Here is a 23,660-nt window from a genome sequence, read left to right as displayed (position 1 = left end):
GTACCTATGACAGATGAGGCTGCAGATGTTTTCCATTCTCAAAAAGAACATCTCTTTAAAACCTTTAGGCGATTTCCTTAAATGTGTCCCAAACCTTCCCTTTAACTCAAAGAATAAATAATAAAAATGTTATGTTCAAAGGTCAAAGGTTAGAGTCACCATGAGCTCATAGAACAACTGGCAATTCAAAGATGGAAATTATGACACAATTTCACAAACAGGCCTAATAAAATAAAATGATAAAAAGACATTTTAGACCCAAAAGTTTAAAGGTCAGGTTTACTTTGGCATCATTTTGCTCTGGATTGTAAAATAGCAACATTATTTGGTCCCCACCTGAAAGTCTGAGTCTGAAGAGATGTAAAGTATCCCTTGACTAATTGGAGCCGTAAATTGCAGCACACAGTGTAATTCACTGTAAATCTATATTGGAAAAGGTATTTTAGTACTTCTGGAAATGATTAAGTATCATGCAGTTTTTAGGATCTGTGCATAATGTTGTTGTGTTCTCATGAGCAGCTGCACATTGATTGCATAGCTGAGAGCCCATTTAGTCACCCCAGAGAGCTTCAGTGGGTAAATATCGCCACCTTGTGTTGAAGTAGAGGATTCACTCCTGCTGTTCAATACTAACTCAATAGTTTATAAAGTTTAATATTCAAAGTGATCATTGTAAATGCTGTTAATATAATTGTACTGTAACTTTTCTTCATTTTTCCTGTTTACAATGTTTGTTTGTTTGTTCTTGTTTTTTTTACAAAGCAAAAGGAGGTGATGAGCACTGCACACAACAAAGGAGTGCATCAGTGTAAGTTTAACAGTAAGATAACAACTTTTGCCATTAATTCACAAATCAGTATAATTTTTTCTTACAATTTTTTTTGCAGTTGTCATTTTGGCATATAATTATCACAACATGCGTAATTCACACTCTCTGCTCTGTCAGTTCCTGTCTCCACCTACACCATGTGACTTGTCAGAGGGTGAGGCACTTGTGTGCACTTGTTTCACAGGGTTCAACCGCTACGCAGGACTAGGCCAAGGCTTGGACGGAGGGAGAGGCATCTTGTGCCCAGAGCCATGGACTACCAGCAGAAACTGGCTGAAAAACTCACCATCCTCAATGAGAGAGGAAATGGGGTGCTGATACGAATGAACTACATTAAGAAGGTGAGGGGAAAAAGAGGAAGAGTTAAGAGACAAATGGTGTGAACTACAAAGAGGAGAAATAAGGAACTTCTTGTTCATTTTATTTATTTTGGTGTAAATATGAGTTATCAAATGATAAAAATGTATCTAAGAGCAAACACGTAAGCACACACTGATTCAGTGCTTAGCGGTAAATTCGATTTGAAGTTATTGTGAATCATTTTCCTTTCAGTTTCCTGACAACCTTTACAAAGCAGTGATAGGTTCACTGTACAGATCACATCCTTATAGCAACAATAAAAACAATAACAATGTTTGCTAATAGTTGCACGGAAGTAACAAACTTCAAACAGGAGCTATACCAGTACAGATGACATGAAATTTACAAATTCTCAAACTCAGGAGGGTTTTCTGAAGGTGGAGTTTAAACTCTGGCTATGAGATATAGAGATATAGAGATATAAAGATATAAACTATGAGCTGGGGGAACTGCTTTGTGTGTTTACTGGCTTTGCAAGATGGGAAAACTGTCAACTGAGGCTCTAGCTGAATGTATTTTTGAGGAGAGGAAGTGCAAACAGGAAGTTGGTCTGTGCTGTCAGTCAACTCAAATTTCAGTTACTTTGAACATAAAGCTGTAAAACTCCCACAAAAGCAGTAAAATTAGTGAACAAATAAAAATATACGATCATTTTAGCCACATGTGTGTCGATAGCGTGAGTCTTGGCAATTGTAAAATGACTGGAGAGACTAATGGATTCACACCGACAACCAACACATTTCGAGAAACGGCATGCAGTTTGCATCCATGTGCATGCTATTCATCAAGGGGAAGTGGATAAACAGCTGAGACTTCAGCAAAACCCCAACAAATGCATTTTTCCACTTCTGCCCTCACACTTGTGAGCTTTGAGTGAAGCCTTTTGCTCTCAGCTTCTAAACAGCCCTGCGGGAACAGTTTTATGTTAATGATCTTGCTCAAGAGGTTGTTTAAAGGGGTAGTGAAAGCAAAGCCAAGTTACTTTAATTGTTTTCTTGTCATTGGCATTTTCTACCTATCGTCAAGCGGCTCTTAAAAATAAAAACAAAAAATAAAAGCTATGAAACTGAAATGTGAAAACATGACATAGAATATATTGTACATGTTCCTGTCCTTAATCTCCACACCTCTCATCTAGACATGTGGAGATCCCAAACTGCGGCCCTCCTTCCTGACAGATAAGGCCATGGAATCTGCCATCAAGTATATCAACAAGAGATTCCCCAACATCGACTACAGGGGAAACATTGCAAGTGCAAACCGCTTTTGTTCAAGCTTATTTTTCCCCGAATGTTCGTCTCTATGTTTTTCTTCTTGTTTTGTCGGCTTGTGTTCATAAAGGTTCTGTTTCTTGAAATGAAAATGAAAACATCATTAAATATGCCAGAAAGTGCTTTGCTTGTGTTGTACCAGAAAGATTAACGTGCGAAAATGAAAGTTTGAGCTCTCGAGAACATAAAATTGATTTATGAAAGCAGCACTTCTGTGTTTTTTTGCAGTGCACTGTAAAGTATTTACCAATTTGCTGATGTTCTTTATGTATTATGTTCATGTATTTCTTGTAATTCATGAATCACTATCAACCACAGAGGAAGTTAAACATCACCTCACATCTAACCTCTGATGTCTCCATTATTGTTTAGCAAAATCTGACCAGCATCCAGCGACAGAAATCAGAAGTGCTGTCCAACACAACGAGCTACTACGAATCTTTCCTGGATGTCATTGAATTCAGGGTGAATATAGTTGTTTTTCATCATCTCACATTCATTCACATTTAAAATCTCACAGTTGTTTTTTGATATTGAGTATGTTATTGAAACACAATATATGATAATTGAAAAAGTGAAAGTTAATCACACTGAAAATTACTTGTGCATCATTTCTTATGTAGAACTGTGAAGACATCTTGAGCTGCCGCTCATTTCTTTATATTTTGCTTTTAAAGAACCCGACTTTCTTATAATTTTTTTAAATTGTCTTGAGCAATAGTTCTGCAGGCTTTCTGGAGGTTATTCAGACTCTGTCATGGTTGTGCTGTGTGGCAGGCAGGATGTAGGCCCCAAATGCAGGATACAGACAGAATAATTAACAAAAAGGCAGCAGCTTTATTGCTGGAAAATACACACTAACACTAGGTACATGATCACTGAAAAAGAAACAAACAAAAGATTAACTTGAACTAAGAATCATGCACTTAACTACAAATGACTAGACAAGACTTGACATCATATGATGTGGCCAGGGAACCTGGCACTTATGCAGGAACACACAGCAAATGAAGAGGACGCGACAACAAACAGGGGAAGACTGAGGACTTAAATACACAGGCAGGATAATGAGAGGATGGGAAACAGGTGGAAACACAGCTGGGACAAATCAGACAAAAATAAGACAAAGGGGAAGCAAAACTGAACACACTAACATAGCATATGCACAGAGACACGGACTTGACACAGAGGCATGAGTGACTGGATATGAAATGTGGAACACAAGGAGGACACGGTGACTGAAACTAGAAGCTAAAAACAAATATAATGTGAACAGAAAACCATCAAGAGAACAAAACCATGACTAACAATAATTGAGGGATAGAAATTAAACACAAAACACTGGGCTACAGACCCAGTGCCGTGACAGTGCCTCTTAAAGTTTTTCTTTGGCTGCTTTTTCACTCATTTTCTGTTCCGTCCAGATGTTGTACCTGATCCCTTTCAGAGGAATACTTTTGTTTGTTAAGCCACGTAACATTGACCTATGAATCATTCAAGAATAAAAAAGACACATAAATCAAGGGCTGAACAAGCATCTACACATAAACCAATTTTTATCTTGTTGGAAAGAACAGCTTTTTCTTATGTCTTTAGTTGAATCTATAAAAAATACTAAAGATAAGCATAAAATCAAACCAACAAAATGAATCTCAAAGAAAATTAGCCAAAAACCTGGCACATATATGATGAAGTCCTCAAGAAACAGGAAAAAAATCCAACAGAGACCTGGATTAGAATCCGAGACGTGCACCTGGCTCTTCAGTTCATCCATCTACCAAAGTCCCATCAGATATCATGGTGGAACTGAAAATCAGTGAGAGTGATGAACTTAAATCTGGAAGGAGAAGATCAGCAGAGAGGTACAACAGCGAGTGTCCATAGTGATCTATAACACATGGTGGAGGCTCTGTCATAGTTTCAGCAGTGCTGTTGGGGATCTTGTGATTTCAGGCCACCATGGAAAGTCTCTGATTGACAACAGATGAATTTTTCAGCTTAGCAAACACACTGTGACCTGAACAGAAAAATATACAGTGGAACATTATCAGTCATGGACTGTCCTCCCCAGAGCCAGGACCTCAACATTACTGAGGCAGCATGGGATCATCGGGAATGGAACAAAGGGCATCCAGAATCCTAAGAGGACATTTGTGATGTCCTTTGAGAAGCCTGACCTATTCCTGAAGACGACTTAACCTCCTAGGACCTGGCGTCCACATATGTGGACATCACATTTTGGGTTATTTAGACCAAAATACTGAATTTTGCTCTAGAAGGGCCTGATAGCCACTTACGAGGACATTATACTGCTACTGTTCTATCAAAATTTTAAACGAATATCCTCATATTTGGCTCTTTTTTTTCCTTAAAAACAAAAATAAGGTTAAAAAAAAATCTGGTAATTCTTTGTTTTTACATTCATCGGGCCCCAAAATGACCAAATATCAAAGAAAAATTAAAAATACATGCCATGGAAGAGTTCGGGTCTTAGGAGGTTAAAGAAATTACAAGACAGTCTGAGAGATTTCAGCCTGTGTTGAAGAATAAAGGCGATCATACTGAATATTGACTTACAAGCTCTTTATATTTGTACAAACTCAGTTTTGGCCTTATTTGTGGTATTTCTATGTGTTCTTGCATACGGTTATAAATCGTTGAACCCATTTCCTGGTTTCATAGCAAAATATAGGATATAGAAGAAATGAGTGGTGGCTCAAGACTTTCACTCTACTGCATAAGAAAAGACAAACCTGAAAATAGAGCGCAGTGCCGGCGGTCGTAAACAGAGTGACGTTTGTCTCGTTGTTCGCTCTGCACATTCACTATTTCAGACCTTTTGTTATTAGAATACATTTACATATAGAGTGGTTTATTGTGACCTAAGAAAGAAATTGATTATATTGCATACACCGAGGGCAGTTAGCTCATTGTGGTTTTAACACCTTTCTCAAAATATTCATTTTTCTCTGTGTGGAGGTTGCAGCAATGCCAAGACATTCATGGTATTTGTAAGACTTCAATCATGATACAAATTATTCATGATTATAAAGTTTTCTTTAAACTTTATAATGACCAAAGGCAAATTTTCTTATTATGCAGGTCTGTCATTTGTAATCCAATCCTCCTTTTTCCATTCAGGACCATGTTTATGAGTTGCTGAACACCATAGACGCCTGTCAGTGTTTCTTTGATATAGTAAGTATTTACTCTGTGGGTAGTGTTTCGATGAAAACATTAAAGTTGTTACCTGTTCGCTTTGGTCACCAGTCACTCTGATACTGCTGCTGTGTTTCTTATTCCTGCAGCCTGATTACACATTGCACATTATGTTGCTTTTTCTTCTCACGCCCGAGCTTCATCTTCTTCTGCTATTGCCACATTTAAAATTGCACCTGTTCTTTATATTTCACACCAAACCCATCCAAAATAATCTTTTTGCCTTTAATATGTGATATCTGAAATGGAACGTAGAGCAAATGATGACACTAAAATTGTGATTTCAGACAACCAACTTTGACTTCACCAAAAACTACTTGGATCTGATCATCACGTACACCTCCGTTATCATCACGCTCTCTCGCATCGATGATAAGAAGGCCCTGGTGGGAATGTTCAACTGTGCCCACGAGATGACGAATGGAAGCAGGTGGGGAAAAGATGGACGCCTCAGCAAACGTCGTGCAGCTTTTTAAAGTGGCTGCAAACAATTTCAAGTGCTAAACGCTTCATCCACAAATACTCCAATTTTTCTAATCATTATAATACATTTGAACTTTAAGCATTAGTTACTACTTACTTTAAAAGCCGCACTTTGTTTGGCTAATGCAAGGCCATTTGCAGTAACCACAGTCTGAATTATTTCAGCAACTCCAAAGTAAGTCGCATAAAATATTACAAATCTAAATCAGATGTTTTTATTCTCATTAAAACCTTGTAAGTTGGATTAAAATAGTACTGTGCTGCACTGGTATTGCAGCTTTGCTGCTCTTGTCATGCCTCCACTGAATGTGACCCCTACAGTGACCCCTCCTACCCTCGGCTTGGCCAGATGTTTCTGGAGTATGATCATCCCTGGAAGAAGCTCACGGAGGAGTTTGGCCCTCATACAAAGGTAAATTCAAAAATGTGTCATTAGCTGTCCAAGTACAAAGGTAAACTTTAAATACAGTAAAGTATGCAAAATGCTAGTTCTTTTATATAAAAGGTGTTTTTCTTTTTTCCCTGCACCTGAACAACCCAACTTCTTTTATGCCTTCACCACTCTATGAAACAAAAACGTTTTATTATAGTTTGCCTTTTTCTCCACTATTTTGTTTTTCAATGATGAACCATTAAAAGGGTTTACTCATGGGTTATCTTGAAATATGCCCGTGTGCGTGCAACAAAACAAATTACCATTTATCAGGTTTTTAAAGCATTGCCTTCTCTCAGAATTTCGTCCTTTTGGCTTTTAAAATGTTCTCATATCCATCCGTCTTCCTCACTCGGTGTCCTTTGCACCTCTATCCCTCTGTCAGGCTGTGACAACAGCATTGCTTTCGCTGAAGATGGTCTACCCACGGAGGAACCTGCCAGCAGAGCAGTGGCGAAGCGCCCAGCTCCTCAGCCTGCTCAGTGCTCCAGCTGCCATGCTGGACTCAGCCTGTTGTGACACTGTGAGTCTCATTTCCTCTCATACCCTCAACTCCTGTTTTGAAATAGTGAGACGAGGTGTAGAGAAATATGACAATGTTTTACTACCAGCATAAGAGTGAATGCATTTATTCAGGTTATTTATGTGAGTTCTGTTTTTATTCTGCATCTTTAAAACACTTAATTATGAAAACTGTGTGCCTTTAGCTTTTTTCTGCTTATGCCCCAACTTTTTTTTATATTGAATATACTTTGTCTTGTATAAAAATCTACACTTTGGAAGGCAGCGAATACTCCTGCAAATGAAAAAGGACCAAAACACAGTATAGAAAAGGGATGTATAACAGCTGAAGTAAAGACTTTATTCATGTTGCCAACAGTAAATGAGTCTGTGGGAGTTAATAAGTTGGTTGTCTTCTACAGATGGCGTGCGAATACCTGTCTATGGAGACAATGGAGCGTTGGATTATTAGTAAGTGTTTCTATATTTCCAATTTAAATGTATTTGTTACAGAATTTAAGTGGTTTGAGAACCTATTGGATATACCCACATGTAACACACATGAGAAAAATGGGTGCACAGTAATAGTTAAGCCACCCCTCATTTATTTATGATTTTGTGAGGAAAATGGGAAATAGATGCAGTGATTTATAGAAACGTGCAAACATGAATGAAAACACAGCATGTAAGTTAAAAATTGAGTATGTACACTTCTAAGGAACCTGGGCTCTCTGTCTTGTCATTTCTTTAAGTAGTCTTCCTTCTCTCACCCCAAATGGTCGCGGCAGATGGCCCCGCCCCTCCCGGAGCCTGTTTTTCCTGGAGGTTTCTTCCTGTTAAAAGGGAGTCTTTCCTTTCCAATGTCGCCATATGGGGGTCATATGGTTGTCGGGTTTTCTCTGTTTCTATTATTATAGGGTGTACCTTACAATATAAAGCGCCTTGAGGCGACTGTGTTGTGATAAACAACACTGTAGAAATAAAGACTAATTTGAGGCTCTTCGAAGGGTTCAAAGCTCTTCTTTGGACGATGCCTGTCTTTTGTTCTGTTCTGTATTAAAATGATCCCACACTGCTCCAGTGATGTTGAGGTCCGGGCGCTAATTCAGCACACCTCAGCCTCTGTTCCCTGTTGCCCTTCATGAGAATGGCTTCTTGTCTTCCACAGACACCAATTCTAATGAAGGTTCAGCAAACAGCTGATGGTTAAACTGAAGCTCTAGATGCGTCTCTGAGGTCCTGTGTCATATCTTTGTTGGCTTTTTTTTGCACCATTTCCTAAGATCGTGACTTTCAGATACTGTTTGTCTTCTGTAGATAGTAGTTTAATCAGGCCTGGTCCTTCTTTTGTAATTCACTTTTCCAGTTTCCTCATTTTTTTTTAAGGACATACTGCACACCATCCCGGGACTAGCCAAGCTTTGGACTCATAGCACTAACGAGATGGTAACAAACTGTGTTTGTTCCCTAGGTATTGGGATACAGTGTAAATGTAAATAAAAACATGATTCAGTGATTTGCAAATCTCATAAACCCATTTTTATTCACATGTGGAACACAGAAAACATATCAAATGTTCCAACTGAAAAAATTACGAAAATAATAGAGTTAATTTTGAATAGGGTCATTTTTCCCCACTGTGCAGCACCACTCTTCTTTTAACAACAGTAAACATCTGGAGCTGAGGAGAGCAGCTGCTGAACTTTAGGAAGAGGAATGTTGTCCTGTTCTTATCTGATATTGGATTCCAGCTGCTCCACAGTCCTGGGTCTTTTTTTGTTGTATTTCTCGGTTGGTGAAACGTCTGGAGACAGGCTAGTTCAGCACTCGGACTCTTCTACAGCATGAAGCCATGCTGCTGTATTAGATGCAGTATGTGGTTGTCATGATTCGGCTGTGTGCAGGCAGGAATTGGACCCAAACGCAAACTCAAGGGAAACAGGACTGAACTCAAAATGCCAGCTTTTATTGCTGAACAGAAAACTTTACCAAACCTAAACTGGGAAGATTCTAAGAAAACACACACAGGGAGCCGCAGAGAGAAACACACAGCATGAAGGAGGACACAATGCTGAACGCAGGAAGACAGAGGACTTAAATACACACAAGAAGTTATCAGGACAAGTGGCAACACATGGGGAAACAGCTGACACACATGAACATAACGACATCACAGGGGAAATGTAAAACTAAACGCAGGAACACAGGACCTCTTTCAAAATAAAACAGGAAACATAATGAAACACAGACGACATGAACTTAACAAAAGACATGAAACACATGAAGGGCAAGAAAGACTTAACACTAGGGTTGCCAACTCCTTGAAAAATAAATAGGGGACACCTCGTGGCCAGGGTTGGGCGACCCGATTGTCTTCACCTTTGCCAGTGTGGGGAATTTTTTAGCTCTTTTTCTTGTGTGTGAAATTATTTTTTTAACCATTTGATAAAGTGCGTCCCTTTTCAGCTCAATACTTTTGTTTCCAAATACGGAACGATTCCGTTTTTCAAGGGACGGTTGGCAACCCTACTTAACACAGGGGTTGAAAACACAAAGGGAATGTAATAAACAAATGAACTTCACCAACTTAATGAGCTTAAACAAACATCAACTTCCAAATAAACTAAAACGCTGGGTCGACAGACCCAGGAACATGACAGCGGTTTAACATTGTCGCACTGAAATAAAGTCTTCCCTGAAAAAGTCATTATCTGGATGGGAGCATATGTTGTTCTGCATTGTTGGTGCCTTTCTAGATGTGCAAAATGCCAATTTCACAGACACTCATAACACTCATAACCATCAGAAATGCAGACTTTTGAACTGACCTTGACATCAAGATGGTTTCTCTTCTCTTTAGTCCAGAGGATGTGGTGTCCATGTTTTCCAGAAAGAATTTCAGATTTTGATTCCTCTAACCCAAAGCTTTCCACTTTGCCTCAGCCCATTTTAACGACTTCTGGCCCAGAGAAGAGGGCAGATGGGGGTATCCATCTATCCATCTGACAGAGGCTTAACCTGCATTTGTGTGAACTGTGTCCACAGACAGTGATTTCTGGAAGTGTTCACGAATCATGCTCGTTTTTAATGAAGGGCCACCTGAGAGCCCAAACATCACGAGCACCTTATTTTAAATTTTGGCCGTGGTTTTGCACACAGAGATTTCTCCAGATTCTTGGAACCTTTTGATGTTTTTATGTAATCTTTGTGAAAGTTTTGAAATTTTACGTTAAGGAATATTATCCTGAAATTGTGCCACAGTTTGTGGATGCACTTTTTTGTATACTGGTGAATCTCTGTCTATCATCAACCCAGTTATGTTACAGAGTGTGGGAAATTTACCTTATTAGTTGTAAAATGCTCCTTCAGCTGTAGCTTTAGCATCAGTTATTTCTTCTATGATTTTCTTACCCACATTCCAGCTTTTCCAAGATGTGTTCTTGCCGTTAAATTCATACTTGCTATCTTAAAACGATACATTTTCTCAGCTTAAATAAGATACTTTTGGGAATTCAAGTTGTGAAAAGAAAGAAAAGAAAGAAATATGTAACATAGTAACTAGCAGTATTCCTTCAGTTGTGTAGACTGTTTGATGACAGTTGCTAACTGTCCTTCCTGTAGTTGGCTTCCTGCTGTGCCACAGCAGCCTTAATTCAAACCAAGCCTCCCAGGAGCTGTGGAAGATGGGCCTGCGAAGCGGCATCTACCTGACCCTCACCAGAGATGAAGTCCTCAACATACACAAAGTGTCAGAGGACCTCTTCGACAACATTAAAGGGTATGCAGCCGATGCTGCTATAGTGTACTCTGCATTGGGGACTGTGAGAAAAAGCCCCTAATTAAGAAATCAGATCATGGGTATGAGATAATGCTATTCTGAGATTTCAAGCTGTCAAAGCTGACGACCAGAGCAGATTGGCTCCTTAACAGACTCGCACTGTAATTGAAATTAGGACTAGAGGGATAAAAGGTCAACAAGAAATGATAAGAAACAGATCTTTCTGTGATTGTGGTGTGATTTGCAGTATAATGTTTAGAGTATCCTCTTGATTTATAGTGCAGTATCTTTTCATATATTAATTTCTAATAAAAACTGAGACTGAGGTTAACATGAAGCTAATAAAGAAAATGAAGACACTTTGTCATTATCGCAGCAATATTTGATCTTATTAACATGTTTTTTCTTTTTCATCAGATACAACAAACGAATTGCAGACATCAAGGAATGCCGTGAGCATGTTTTAGTCAATGGGTAAGCCTGGCAGGAGACGGCATGTTTTTATTTCATATATTTTATCTGTGACATGAGCTATAACACCAGTAACCGTGTGTATTTTTCTCTGGATAGCGGGGCCATGCACAGAGAGAGGCGGCATTTCCTCAGAGGGGCATTGAAGGAATTATGTAAAGTTCTGGAGGATGAGCCTGGACTTCTGGGACCTAAGGTAGACCAGTAACGTCGTTATTGCAAGATCTTTCACAAAGACACATTCACATTGTGATAATTGGCCGTAGACATCACACATCCAGCAGTCTCACATTTCATGGTAATTTAACTGCTACCAAACCAAATCTGAAACTTTTTCCTAACATTCATTTTTCTTCTGTGTTCTGTGTGCCAATCAAATCCCCAAGGCGCTGTTTGTCTTCATGGCTCTTTCATTTTCCCGTGACGAGATCCTTTGGCTCGTCAGACACTCTGAGAATATGCCAAAGTTAAAGGTTCCCGAGGACTACATTGACAAGTAAGTGCAGAGAAAGTAAAGCGTGGCTATGGGCTGCTGTAGCTGCTAGTGATGCTGACGCTGGGCAGAGATCAGCAGCAGTGAAATAAATGAGGCATGCCACTCACAAAAAAAAACCTTTTTTGATTTGATACTGTATATCTGATCATGGCTTCAACTTTCAAATGACAGTTTTCTGTGTCCGTTCATTCTTTTCACGATTTTTTTTTTTTACATTTTCCAGTCAGCTGGCTGAGTTGCTGTACTACATGGAGAAATTAAGAGGTCTAATGAGAAAGTACAACAATGTAGTTCAGCGTTACCATGTGCAGTACCTGGCACAGTTTGATGCCTTAGTTCTCAACGACACCATACAGGTACCTGAACGTAGGAGTATGTGTGTGAATATAAAGCAGTAGTTTAAAGCACACAGTGTTTTTTTTATTAGAGTGTTTATTAGAGTATTTTCTTTTTTCCATCGTAGAACATGTACGTGTGTCCAGAGGAGGAGTCAGTCCTAATGAGCTCGTTTGTTTCAACTCTCTCTGGTCTCTCAGTCAAACAAGGTAATCAAAAGCATTACTGAGCATTTACCTGTGAATAGACAAGGAAACAACCAAATAAAGACACTTATCAGTAACCAGAATTATAATGACCATGACTGGCTTTTCCCCTGCAGTGGACAACAAAGAGGAGTTTGATTTCAGGGCTCTTAGACTGGACTGGCTAAGATTACAGGTAAGCAAGTTTAATGCATAGACTGTGATGTAGAGTTCAGGTAAAATGCATGTTTGCAGCAGAAATCAGCGTCGCATCTTCATCTTTTTTAGGCCTACACAAGTGTGAATAAGGCCCCCCTTCCGCTAAAGGACTATCCCGACTTGGCAAAAGTGATGAACTTGACGCAGTTTCACACGAAGATGGTGGACGCTGTAGAAGAAATGCTGTATGAGACATCTGAGCTGTCCATCTTCTGGTCAGTCTTCTCTTCTCTTCTCTTCTCTTCTCTTCTCTTCTCTTCTCTTCTCTTCTCTTCTCTTCTCTTCTCTTCTCTCACAACTCTTTTTTCTGTTTTACAGCTTCTACCCTCGTGTCTTTGAGAAGATGTTTACCCAGAGCAGCGAGGAGGTGACCATGAAGCGTTACCTCATGGCCTTCCCTTTGGCCTGTGCTCACTTCAGTCAGAGTGGAGACCCTCTCTGCCCAGAAGAGGTCAGTGTTCAGTTATCTTGCTGAGGAAGCTATAAATCACCAGCTAAAGGTGGTGAGGACAGCAGACATGATTGTTGATTTGTAGCTCTCGTGGTGAATCGTAGTTTATGACTGCTATAGCATGCATTATACATTGATGACAAAGTTAATAATTTTACACAGAAATCGAGACCTCTTTTTGTTGTGACTAAATGAGTGCAGATTTGTGCATTGTCTTTATCTACACTCTTTCCCAGCTCAGTCTGCAGTACTTAAGTTGATTAAAACAGCTCATTCAACAGTGTAGAGGTATTTGTGCTTTGACAGGTACCTGTCTGTATGTTTGCACATACCTTCCTCCATGTTCTGTGTTTTGTGTGCCAGCACACACACACACACACTTGTGTTTCTTGTGTCTCCAGGTACAGGCAATGGAGAAGAGAAGTCTGCGCCTGTGTGTCACCTTCTTGGAGCAGATAGCCAAGCAGACCAGCACTGTTGTGTTAGAGATATGTGCTGAGCAGCGCAACCTCTGCGATCAGGTGAAGTCCCAGTCTATTTCAGGCTTTAAAAAACTAATTATCTAACAGATTTGCCCTGCCAAAATCCATATCCAAATGTAATCACACTTGCCGTAGCTGGAGGCAGGGAACAGACTTGGGAATTTGAATAAAATGATAAGGCAGGTCTGCATTTCTGGATTTGATTAAGTCATGTTGTTTCTTTAATCCCTTGAGAAAAATGTGATGAAACGGTTACTTTTTGACAAGATTTCTGCAATGCGAATGAAAAGTTGCATAATGTGTTTTTGAAGATGTCACTTTATATTTGCATGGATTTAATTCTACCACCCTCCTTCTCTCTCTTTCTCAATCTGTCTTTGTCTTTCTCCTTTCTTTTTTTGCATGCATTTTCCTACTTGATAACCCCTCAGCTGCTGCCGAAGCACTGCGCGGAGACCATCAGCGCTGCCCGATACAGAAAGCAAAAAAAGCAGATGCCAAAAAAAGGAGAGGTCCAAAAAGAAAAGCCAGGCGCTGAGAGCCTCAGGAAAGACAGGACGGTCGCTAACAAGTCAGCTTTCTTTTTGTTTGCCCTGATTATTTTCATCTCTTTCTCAACCATATGATTTGTTTTCACCTCTTCTGAACCGGCAGATGGTTTGAGTATGTCTAAATGAGTTTAGCTGACGCACCCCTATTACCCTCTGGAAATGCTTTTTTTTTTCAGCAGAGCTCGTTGAAGTCAAAGAGCAGTTGCATAATCACGCAAGAGAATCGGATCAAATCAGTTCTTTCACTGCCTCGCAAATTTCTTGCTTTTAGTTATTAGGAAAAGAGGATGAAAGTACTCTTTCGCAAGGTGTAATTGATTTTGGACTTTAAGTCCCTCTGAGGTGAATCAGTCAGGTGCTGAGTCAAGCCTTTAAATGTGAAAAACGAAGCACCGTCGCCCTTTAGATAGAACACACAGCACTGTTTTACTGGCATTACATTTTATTTCAGTGTTTTCAGCGTCTGATCACATCGTGTAAGTAGCCAAATTTAGAAAGCTCATTAATAAAGTTGTAATTCTGTCAATTCATTTTTCCTCCCCTCAGCCTCAGCTTACACATAAACCAGATATGTTTTACAGTGTTATTGTTGAATATTTGTCTTTACAATTATACCCTCCCTTCTCTCTTGCCTCCTTTTTTCTAGCATGGACAAGCTGCACCTGATGCTGACAGAGCTCTGCTCCTGCTACAGTCTTTGCGGTGACTTTGTTGTTTTCGACCACATCGTTGTCCCTACAGAGTTCCTCATATCTCAACTTGAGACGCGTCTTTCTGAGTATGTGGGGATACGGGTTTTTATATACGAGCACATAGGAGCAGAAATCTAATGCTCACAATTGCTTTAATTGCAAAAAAAGATCTAATGTTAATTTATGCTATGCAAATGTAACATTGTGCATATCAACACAATGCTCACTATATGTTAAAATTAGTTGAATGGGAGCTGCATGCATTCTGTTTAGAAGTGTCACCTCTATTATGAATAGAGCTTGCAGAAGTATTAAACCTAAAAAGTAATAATTTTTTTGCAGGACTTGACAGAGAGCAGAAAAAACCAGCAAGCCTTTGATTTTTCATTTGGCTCTTGTAAAGTGCCTTCTCCATCTCTGTAGTGAGCCCCACTTTCTCATCATTACAAGCTGTGTTCTACCAGCTTAAAATCTCAGAAGAGATTCATCATGTCCCTTGCTCTGTATCATTTCAGTGCTTATTGCTGTTTAGATTAGATTTTGGTACCAGGGTAACCCAGTGTTTCTCTGTATATACTTCGCTCAGTCTCGCTGCCTTAGCTGATGATTATCAGCGCACTTGACGATTGGCATGCTTTCAGTGATTAGTTGAAACTGTAAATAACGTCATGGACAGAAAGTGAGAGAATGAAGGTCTTACAAAAAGAGAAAACTGACAGCGAAGCCCTGGAGCAGCGCCGAGTCACCATGGCTCGTTTAACCCATTTTAAGGTCCCATCTGTCCACCCTCAGTCCACTTCAGCCCAATGACAAGTGACGTTGGTTAAACATGTTTCTCCAGAATCATCGTGAGAATGACCAATTACAACCAGACCACCCAGGAGATTACCCGTCCCTCTGACCTCCTGGCAGGGATAAGAGCCTATGTAGCCAATCTGCACAGCCTCTCGTGCTACATCAATGTGGACGTCACCCGGCTGGTGAAGAGCGTACTGCTGCAGCAAACTCAGCCACTCGACTCCCACGGAGGGCAGACTATTACAACTCTCTACACAAACTGGTCTGTCTCATGTATAGGTGTATCTACTGTACTTAAACACACATATCAAAATACAGTGATTCATGTATAAAGTATATTAATTCCTGGACACTTGTAGGAAATGCATTACAAACAGAAACCCACTTTGCATACAGGTAAATCCTGCTGAGCTTCTATCACTTACCATATGTTTCTTGTTTTGTGGGTTTTCCTTTTATCCAGGTTCCTCGAGAGTCTTCTGCGCCAGGCTAGCAACTCCCTCATCGTCCACTGTCCTACGCTGCACTGCTTTATGAGCCAGGTTACTGACACGGAACCAAGTTTCAGAGCAGAGGAGTTCTCAGATATATCAGGTCAGCCTGGAGTTTGATTATTATAATTTAAAAAATTGTCCTACAAGCTGTGCCTTTTGCAGATTTTTGTGCTATCGCCTTCTTTTCACAAAAAATAAAAGTGAAAGTGAGGGTAAAAAAAAAGAATGTGGTAATGATGTATTTGGAAATATATTGTATAGTCTTATATTACCCGGTTCGTTACGGGCTGGTAATTCAGAAGACATTTATCAGTGACTTGCAGGCCGTAGTATCCATAGCAACATATCCAACTTTTTATTATGAGCTTGTCACGCACTCGGTTCCTGTACTTAAGCTACAGTAGCCTGAATAATTTCAGTCACTTGGGTGTAATCTGAAAGCAGATCCCCCAGCTGACACTTTTTATCCTGTGACAAAGGACACGTTTTCATTTATTTATTTTTTTATCTTTTATTGGTTTTTGCCAAACCATGTTTGTATGCCTGATAGACTCAAAATAATTCCCCTGTGGAAGTTTAGTGATGGTGATTCCAGAGTACATGAGATGACTCACTCTGTTTAGAAAAATCACGTATGTCTCGTCGACTGCTGTGACGGCATGCAGAGGAAGCGCTATTGCACAAGAGGATGTGGAGCTTGTCACTGCGGCGGTGTGAAGTACTTTCTTGCACACGCTGTGTCATGCAGTTTATTCTGGCCCTGCTTGGATAATTTGAATTGCAGTATTACTTATCATCTCATCCACTTTTCCCTCCATACCTCATAATTATTCCAGCATGTCTCTCCTCCACACAACCTCCGGGTCCACCTCCACACCACCCCGCAGGAGTAATGTACCTCTTTATGACTACACTAAGGCTATATGCACTTCGCTAAAGACCTCGGCTCATGCATGCAAACATGTGCAGGATACAAAACACCCCCCCCCCCCCCCCCACACAATGACATCTTTGTTCTCTATATTTACTCCTCAGTGAGTATCTGTTTGCCTCAGAGTGAGTCACTTGCCTGTCCATGAACTATTTCCAATTTCAGCCACACACATCCTTATTTGTCCGTGTTCATTCAGAAGTCAAGTCGAGTGAACGGCCTAATAGCTGCAGTTGTTTCTGTCTCACTGACTCAGTTACACTCACAAATCAAATTTAAGCAGTGTCTTTTCTCATCTCCTCGAAACAAATACATCTTCATCTAAGCTTTCTTTTGTGAATCTGGCACCACTTTAAACTGCTGTTGATCCCTTGCTTTTCACTATCCTTAAATTGTTCGTATTAACCTCTGAACAGAGTTACAGGCTCTGGCAGAGCTAATTGGTGCATATGGCCTGAAGTTTCTGAGCGAGAACCTGATGTGGCACATCACCTCTCAAGTCACTGAGCTTAAGGTACAGTATGAATCAGTGCAAATGTTTCAACGATTTTATTGTTTTCTTTTAGTATTTCAGTAAATGAGCATATTTTGTTTTAGGAAAGCACAGGTGTGGCTTTCATATCAGCATTTACTGCTTACGTCAGCATTTTTTGCTTTTGCTGATTGTGTGTATGCGGCGCACACAGTGCAGCAAGTGCAGTGCACTGTTTTTTATGTCTTGCATAAAGGCTTTTGAGGTCTGTTCACCAAGTTGTTTCAGTTCTCCTTGGTGGCTTTTCTGTAGTCTAGCAGAGAGACAGACCACTAATAACACTTGTCTTCGCTCATGCTTTGGTGGAGAAACAATAGACTCTCACACATGAGAGAGGGGTTAATGCAGCTGTACTGGTGTACTGGCTCACCACTTTACACCTATGATTGAAATGAAACGATGCTGCCACACAGCTCTTTCACACCTTTGACCTCTCCCTGTTTTAACATCCAACTGTTAGCACTTATTTTGCTTCCTTCTCTGCTGGTAGAAAATGGTGGTTGAGAATATGGATGTCCTGGTACAAATGAAGAACAACTTTGACAAACCTGAGGAAATGGTCAATCTGAAAAAGAGGCTGACAGGTGAGAACTGGAGGATGGAGCACAGCGAGGAGATAACAATTTAACAATGTACATATCCACACAACAACGATAAGTGGAAGACAATGGATGGATGGATGGATAATAATAATAATCGTGATAATATTAAAAATATACTGAACAGGAAATAAAAACTCTGTGTATAATCTTGTAAGTTGACCACCTTTACCTGAGTGGCATTCTTGTCCCAGTTTCACAAGTTCACCTGTTATAGTTTATAATAGCATGTTCACTTGAGCCATGATTAGCGACAGAATTGCCCACAGTAATGTAAACCATGGATTGTCTGCTCGTTCTACTTGTGCTTGAGTATGCATCAAACGCTGCAGGAGCACAGCTGTAAACCCCCCGATGTCCTTTATACGCACCTCTAGGTGGAGAGAACGTGCTAAAGAGGATGACCATCATCGGTGTGATTCTGTCCTTCAGAGCCATGGTCCAGGAATGCCTGAAAGATGTAATGTCCAACAGGATTATGATAAAATAACTTATCTTATGATGAAATTGATTAGAATATAGTTTAGATTCACTTCATTTCAAGGTTTTTTTCCCCATGATTCGTATAATTTTACACTAAAACGGCATTTCTTCTGCACTAGAATGAAGACTACACATGATAGATGAATAATAACTTCTCGAAAAAAGCTCTTAATATAAAAAGGTGTTTTTCTTTCTTGAGATATGATCTCAGTAATATTTCATCATATAACTCTATAATTTAGATCCTGCATAAACACTGCCCCTACCTGACGGGACCCATTCAGTGCCTGAGAGACTTCAGCAACCCTGAAGCTGACATCCAGGTAAATCCCAGCTTTTACCCTACAGCTAGAAAAACACATCCATATATGGAGATCTCACTCAAGAACGAATGTGTAGTAATCAAATTTTCATGGCCTGTGAATCATCACATCGCAGCTGATCGACCTTGGGTTGTGTCACTGTGGAAAAAATGAACACTGTTATTGTATTAACACTCCAAATGCAATGCAAATGTATCATTATTTACTTGTTTATGAGTATAGAATATAGCATGTACGGGTGCTCCATAATTTATATATTAAAATAACAGATGGAGAACAACAGTAGATCTGAGCTGGGGAGCTTAAAGAAACAACATTTTGGTAAAGTACCAAACATATTAAATTCCTTATCTCCCTCTGGACCAATCTGTGTGACTGTGACTCATGAACTCTCCCTCACTTTACTTACGTCTGGCTTCTGATTGAGGCTTGACAGCCGTGCCACAGTCCGGGGCCAGGATAACCCCAAAGACGTCAGCAGCCCCCTCATGCCTCTGTGAGAGAGTCTGATTGCTGCTGCAGCGTTGCTCTCTGAACCACATCAGTGGAAACATTTTGCCCAGACAGGCCAACCATGCATGCAACCAGAAATAGGGCAAGATCAAACGCCGTGTGTCAAGACAAAGACATCCACTGCCGACTTAGTGTAACTCCTTGGAAAGTAAACTGTTATTGCTGTGTTATGAAATGCAAAGCACAGATCAGGATCCCACAGTCTGCAGGAAATGCAGGAAATTTTAAACGTTTAAAATGAAGCATTAAATTTGAACTCTGACAAGCAAGTCATTAAATCATCGTTTTGTGTACCTAAAGGGGAAACTTTAGGGTAAAAAGGGAGATGCTGCATGCAAAAAAATTAAATGCACTCTATTCAAGCACCATCCACTTATTGTCTCTAATACTGTGTGACCTTACAGGTAACTCTGAGCATATATGAGCTGGCTTCTGCTGCAGGGCTACCATGTGATATCGATCCTAGCCTTGTTGCAGCTATTCGCAGCATGCAGACAGGTAACACTTAAACTATGATCAGCACCCCCGATATGGTGCATTGCACTTTAATGGCTTATTTAACTTTTTTCTTATACGTTTCACTTAAAAACCTGCAGATAACACATCCCCTGACGAGGAGCACAAGCTGTCCCGTTTGTTACTCGTCTACATTGCCGTGTCCCTGCCCCTATTAGCCCTCGACCCCAACTCGTTCTACAACCGAGAACACGGAGGTGAATATTTATTTGTTCCTTTCAGCTGCTTATCGTTTTTTGACCGAGATTATTCTCCAGGCTAATCTGTCCGTCTTCCTGTCATTATTTACCGGCTGCTGATAGTGTGTAAAAGAGGTACTCTGCCCTGAAACATGAGGCGTATTAGCATCTCTGTGTATCATACTTTCCAGTCTGGCATGGTCTGAAGCAAAGCATGTCAGTTAATGAGAAACACGTTTCTGTGAGGGACTTTTGTTTACAGATAACTTTGTCTGACGTGCATTGATACAGTTACTCTTGGCATGTGGCCCTGCTGACCCCAAGTGCCTGGCTCTGTGCCTAGACTAAAACATTAAGAGGAGCAATAGCTCAGATTTCCATCAAAGGGCAGAGTGGCATTTGTCACAGATTATTTTCTTTGCCTCGATTTTCCATTGACATGTTTGAAAAAAATGTGCCCTGTAAGCCAGAGGAAATATGCTCAGCATGCTTCCTCATAAGTGTTCATTAAGTAAATTTTCCAAAACCGTTGGGCCTCAAATTCATCCTTTCTGTGGTAGTAATAGCTTTTTTTAATTTATATTTCTTTAGGCCACAACAACAACATCCACTGTTTAGCTAGAGCTATCAACCAGCTGGCTGCTGCCATGTTCACCATCCAGAACAAGAACATCGAGCAGCAGCTCAAAGAGTTTCTCCTGGTGAGTGACACAGATGCTGATTGTGATGTGGTTTGGACAAATACTGAATGATTTAAACCAATACTGAATAAATTAAATCCTGACTTTCACTATGTTTACACCCCAACTTTGAAAAGCTAATAAGTAAAACAACAAATATACAACACAAAAGATCAGTTAGACTGCCCGCACCATCATGCTGCATCTTTTTTATCAGACGTTGGCTGTTTTTTATGTGAAATGCTTGATGGGCTCTAAAAGTATTCTTAATAATTAAGTCTGCGAAGGAAAAAAACACACAAACAGTTCTTATCTCTCCTTACAACAAGTGGTGTAGGTGGAAATTGAGTCATAGCAAGAAATCATGAGAGCGGAAGGTTAGAAAACACTGAAACAAACAGCTTCACAGACAACACTCATCCAAGCTGATGCGTAGATTTTCAGCAAATGCAAAAGTCATATGGTGAAAGACAAATGAGGACAATTACAGCAAAAACGTCTTTTTGTCCTCGTGTCCTTCCACAGCTGGCCTCGTCCACGCTGCTTCAGTTGGGACAAAATGTGGAGAGAATGGAGATCAAAAACCGAGAGTCCATCTACCTGCTCCTGCACATGGTAGGTGTGGCAGCGTGTAGAGAATCATTCATGCGCTTTGAACTTACAGAGAGGAATCTGCAAGTTTATCATCTGACTAAATGGAAAAGCCTGTGGCTGTTAATTAGCTGAGGATTTTTTTCTCTTTACAATGACTGGTCAGACCTGCAGCGTCTTCTTTAATGCCTCTCTTCTTCAAAGCATTTATAATTGAACAATTAACGACTCCTTTTAAACCTCACTCACTTAGATCGTGGAGGAGTCTCCGTTCTTGAGCCAAGACATGCTGGAGAGCTGCTTCCCGTACGTTCTCCTCCGAAATGCCTACAGGGAGGTGTACAAGTCCTTCATTGTGACTCTGGGCTGAAGACCTTGTTAAAAATACTTTTCGTTTAACATTTATTCAGATTAATTTAATATGTGCTGTACTTTTTGACAATGTCAGTGTTATAGCGCTCAGTTTACATAATAACCTTTTAAAAAATCAGATGCATTTTGTAACATCCTCAGTATTATACTTTAGATACATCATGAGTACAATAATATATGTTTTTAAAATATAACCCCATCCAATCGTACATAAATCATTGCATACATAGATGCTGTATAACATTGTTTCTAACAACCTTTCCATGAATAAAGAGACAATAATACGCTTTTTGCCCTTTTTTCACGAGTATTCAACCCGAGTTCCTATTTCCAGTCTGTCCTCCATCCTCACTTGCCCTCATCCTCTCTCCCTGGATGATAGTCCTGTCCTCTCCATATTTCATGGACAGTTTAAATGATGCACTCCAGTTGTACGGAGCTGGAAGTGCTTGTTGCTAATTTTAGGTGGCCCTCACTGATTATATTTTTGCACTAACTATATTTGCCATGTCACACCATTCTTCCATTTTGCCCTCTCTTCGGTCTCCTCCCTGTCTATTCGGCACATGCTGCCGTTGTGTCTCTTTGGTTACCACAGTGGAGACGTGTGTGCTTGTGTGCGGTGTTTATGTGTACGTGCGCACACCGGGGACCGAGCCCTGTCACGGGAGCATGAGAGCTTCAGTCCCCACTATGAGGAACATTTATGGAGATGAATGTTCATGAATAAACTGCAAAATTATGAACAGAATTAATCTGTAAATGTGAAGAAATATTTTTCTGTGCATTAGACAGAAAAGCGGCCTTCCTTTCCTTTCATATTTTCATCACTTTTGTCCACAGAATAGCTACATATCAGGTGGAAGATTTGCTCATTCTTATTTCATCATGCTTCCCATTAAGCACCTACCCGCCTTGTAAGCTTCCTTTTCTATTTTTTTATTCTTCCTTATACTCGTAAAGATTTAATGGAGATTTTTCTTTGCCTGTGTAGTAGAGTGGCTCCTCTCTCTTCACTCAGTTTTGAAATAGAAGGTTTACAACACACTATAATGCTGCTATAACGTGAGCTAGATGCTGTTTGAAATCACTGGTTTAGGATTTAGCTTGTTTTATGAAAAATTTGATCAAAAGAACTTTTAAAAAAATAATCCATAATTCATGGTAGCAGGCAAAGTGCAGGTTGAGCAAACCAGGAGCTAATTTGCTTTTATTTGTATTCTGAAAGATTAATTAAATGTCTGCTAGTGATTCAAAATTCTATATTTGTGTTTACCAGTACAATGAAAATGTAATCACACATAAAAACATGCTCTAAGAATGAGTGCTAATACCGTCGTGTCTTTTCTGCATAAGGAAACCTTGCATGCATATGAACTCTTCCCTTGCACAGCCTATCCTGAGCCCCTGAGGACATGGTGGAAACTCTGGTCCTGATATGAACACTCTCTTGCTGATTGTATTGGTGACGCAAAGCCTCCCCAGCTGAGCACTGAACACTAGGGGATTACACCCACACCCACATACTGTGCACACTGCAAAATACTGCTTACATACACAGGAGACGTAACAAGGAGCAGCATAGGTAACATAAACTAGCCTTATGTGCACATAAGGCTGGTTTACATCATGACATAATTGCACATGCTGTATTTACTTACAGAGGTGTAAGCCATTTCGTATCTCTCTTAAACCAACAAACACACACATGCAGCTGGTCTTCTGCAGCGGTGCAATCCAGAGGTCATGACACCAACGTGTAAGATACGTGGAGCAGCTGATCGAAATCTCAGCCTTATGACATGGAGGATAACACAGGGATGGTAAGGCATTTATTTATGTTCTTACCCTATGATCATAATTTCTGTAGATTCTGTGATTCTGTGATTGTG

At 40.1% G+C, this 23,660-nt stretch overlaps 1 protein-coding gene across 2 annotated transcripts; it reads left to right on the top strand.

Moving 5' to 3' along the window:
• Positions 1-762: 762 nt before the first annotated feature.
• Positions 763-22,052, top strand: nckap1l (NCK associated protein 1 like). Of its 2 annotated transcripts, none has more exons than XM_082534228.1 (32): positions 763-808; positions 1,014-1,170; positions 2,328-2,438; positions 2,833-2,925; positions 5,602-5,658; positions 5,967-6,109; positions 6,484-6,574; positions 6,981-7,118; positions 7,519-7,567; positions 10,718-10,874; positions 11,292-11,348; positions 11,445-11,541; positions 11,732-11,841; positions 12,065-12,197; positions 12,305-12,386; positions 12,500-12,558; positions 12,651-12,796; positions 12,900-13,032; positions 13,434-13,553; positions 13,946-14,085; positions 14,712-14,843; positions 15,599-15,817; positions 16,019-16,149; positions 17,397-17,494; positions 18,003-18,096; positions 18,489-18,571; positions 18,837-18,917; positions 19,835-19,928; positions 20,027-20,143; positions 20,717-20,826; positions 21,331-21,420; positions 21,650-22,052. In XM_082534228.1, the coding sequence occupies exons 2-32, from the start codon at positions 1,081-1,083 to the stop codon at positions 21,764-21,766; spliced, it is 3,372 nt and encodes a 1,123-aa protein (XP_082390354.1). In that variant the 5' UTR covers positions 763-808; positions 1,014-1,080; the 3' UTR covers positions 21,767-22,052. The 2 variants fall into 2 exon arrangements, with proteins under 2 accessions (XP_082390354.1, XP_082390355.1); XM_082534229.1 differs by having other exon boundaries at positions 802-820.
• Positions 22,053-23,660: the final 1,608 nt, after the last annotated feature.

The sequence above is a fragment of the Aulonocara stuartgranti genome (genome assembly GCF_965226115.1).
Source record: "Aulonocara stuartgranti genome assembly, chromosome: 5".
Lineage (NCBI taxonomy): Eukaryota > Metazoa > Chordata > Actinopteri > Cichliformes > Cichlidae > Aulonocara > Aulonocara stuartgranti.
Note: the sequence above shows the minus strand (reverse complement) of the source record. Positions and strands in the feature narration are given on the sequence as shown.

Coding starts and splice junctions, on each gene's coding strand:
- nckap1l (XM_082534228.1), top strand. CDS start 1,081: ATGGACTACCAGCAGAAACTGGCTGAAAAACTCACCATCCTCAATGAG. Junction 2,439..2,832: donor TCGACTACAGGGGAAACATT/GCAAGTGCAAAC, acceptor ATTATTGTTTAG/CAAAATCTGACCAGCATCCA. Junction 15,818..16,018: donor ACAACTCTCTACACAAACTG/GTCTGTCTCATG, acceptor CCTTTTATCCAG/GTTCCTCGAGAGTCTTCTGC.